This window comes from Orycteropus afer, unplaced genomic scaffold (genome assembly GCF_000298275.1).
Source record: "Orycteropus afer afer isolate SDZICR_OR568_19922 unplaced genomic scaffold, OryAfe1.0 scaffold00083, whole genome shotgun sequence".
Classification (NCBI taxonomy): domain Eukaryota; kingdom Metazoa; phylum Chordata; class Mammalia; order Tubulidentata; family Orycteropodidae; genus Orycteropus; species Orycteropus afer.
In genome coordinates, this window is record NW_006921670.1 from 8,170,205 (window position 1) to 8,171,357 (window position 1,153).

A 1,153-nucleotide genomic window follows, 5' to 3' on the forward strand; every position below is an offset into this window, starting at 1 on the left:
AAAAAAAAAAAAAAAGTCATGCGAAATTCACTTGCAAGACAGTGTGGAATGGCTATCCACCCCATGCGGGAGCATCAGAGAAGTCTGGGCACAGCCCTGCCTTCCGACCATTCCTCCAGCCAAGGAAGCAAGCCCAGGCGGCCGGTCACCCACTTCTTAGGTTTGAGGCCTGCCCCCAGCACTCTCAGGCCAGGGTCGAGGCAGACAGCCCCACAAGTGCAGCCTTTCGTCAGCGTCCCCTCCTCTCAGGACCCTGCCACCCGCATGCCCGTGCCTGCTCTGTGGAGCCCACACGGAGTCCTTACATCAGCCTGGTCTTGCCTTCCGAAGTACATGTCTGAAGAGATCGCTCTGACATTGCCGAACTTCTTCTGGGCCTCATCTGTGTTTTCAGCTGGCACGCAGTCCGGCTTGCGGCGAGCAGCGGGTCTGAAAGGGAAAAAAGCCACAATGGGTTCAACTAACTGGAGCCAAGCCAGAAGCCCTTCTCGTTCGTAATGCAAACATGGGCCATTTTGCTTTTAAAAAATCAACAACAGGGATTTTGTAAAAGGATTTACGGGCACTTTCAAAAGCTTGAATATTCTAATAAAAAATAAATAAATATCCAAACCACACTACAATAATTTTTTTTTTCCTGTTTCAAATGAATCTGTTATTTTAAATTTCACTTCCATGGGTTAGTTAGTAAGTACTGAACACACATTTGTAATATACCTAGGACACTACTGTACGTCGTCATGCAGGACATAAAATGAGTAGGGTGACCAGAAATTCCAGTTATCTGAGACAGTCTCGGGCTATGTCTGTTGTCCCAACAGATGAGTGGTGCCCTCTGAGCCTCTCAAAGTTCTCTAGTTTGGACAGTAAATTGCACAGTTCTTCATGGTGCTTCTCGGAGGGAAGTTTGGGCAATCTATTTCCGTAGTGACACTGCCTCGGCAACCCAAGGAGGAGTCGCTATGAGCCGGGTCTGACTCGACAGCACACAACAACTCATGGTGCTTACAGAGCAGCTATTTCCATCTAAACAAGGGTTCCCAGCCGGGGATGCACATCACAGCCTGTGGAACTTCCCAAGAACGACACACCCAGATTTTGCTTAGGGTGTGCAAAGAACGTTGGTTGCCCCACACCTACCAGAAAAACATAA

General features: G+C 48.6%; 1 protein-coding gene across 1 annotated transcript in view; it reads right to left on the minus strand.

Annotated features, from left to right (window-relative positions):
* The window catches only part of ARFGAP3 (ADP ribosylation factor GTPase activating protein 3), a 77,096-nt gene that overhangs the window by 29,723 nt on the left and 46,220 nt on the right, over positions 1 to 1,153 (minus strand). The window contains exon 13 of the mRNA XM_007941791.1: positions 306 to 429. Coding sequence (XP_007939982.1) covers positions 306 to 429 — 124 coding nt within the window. The remainder of the gene's footprint in view (positions 1 to 305; positions 430 to 1,153) is intronic.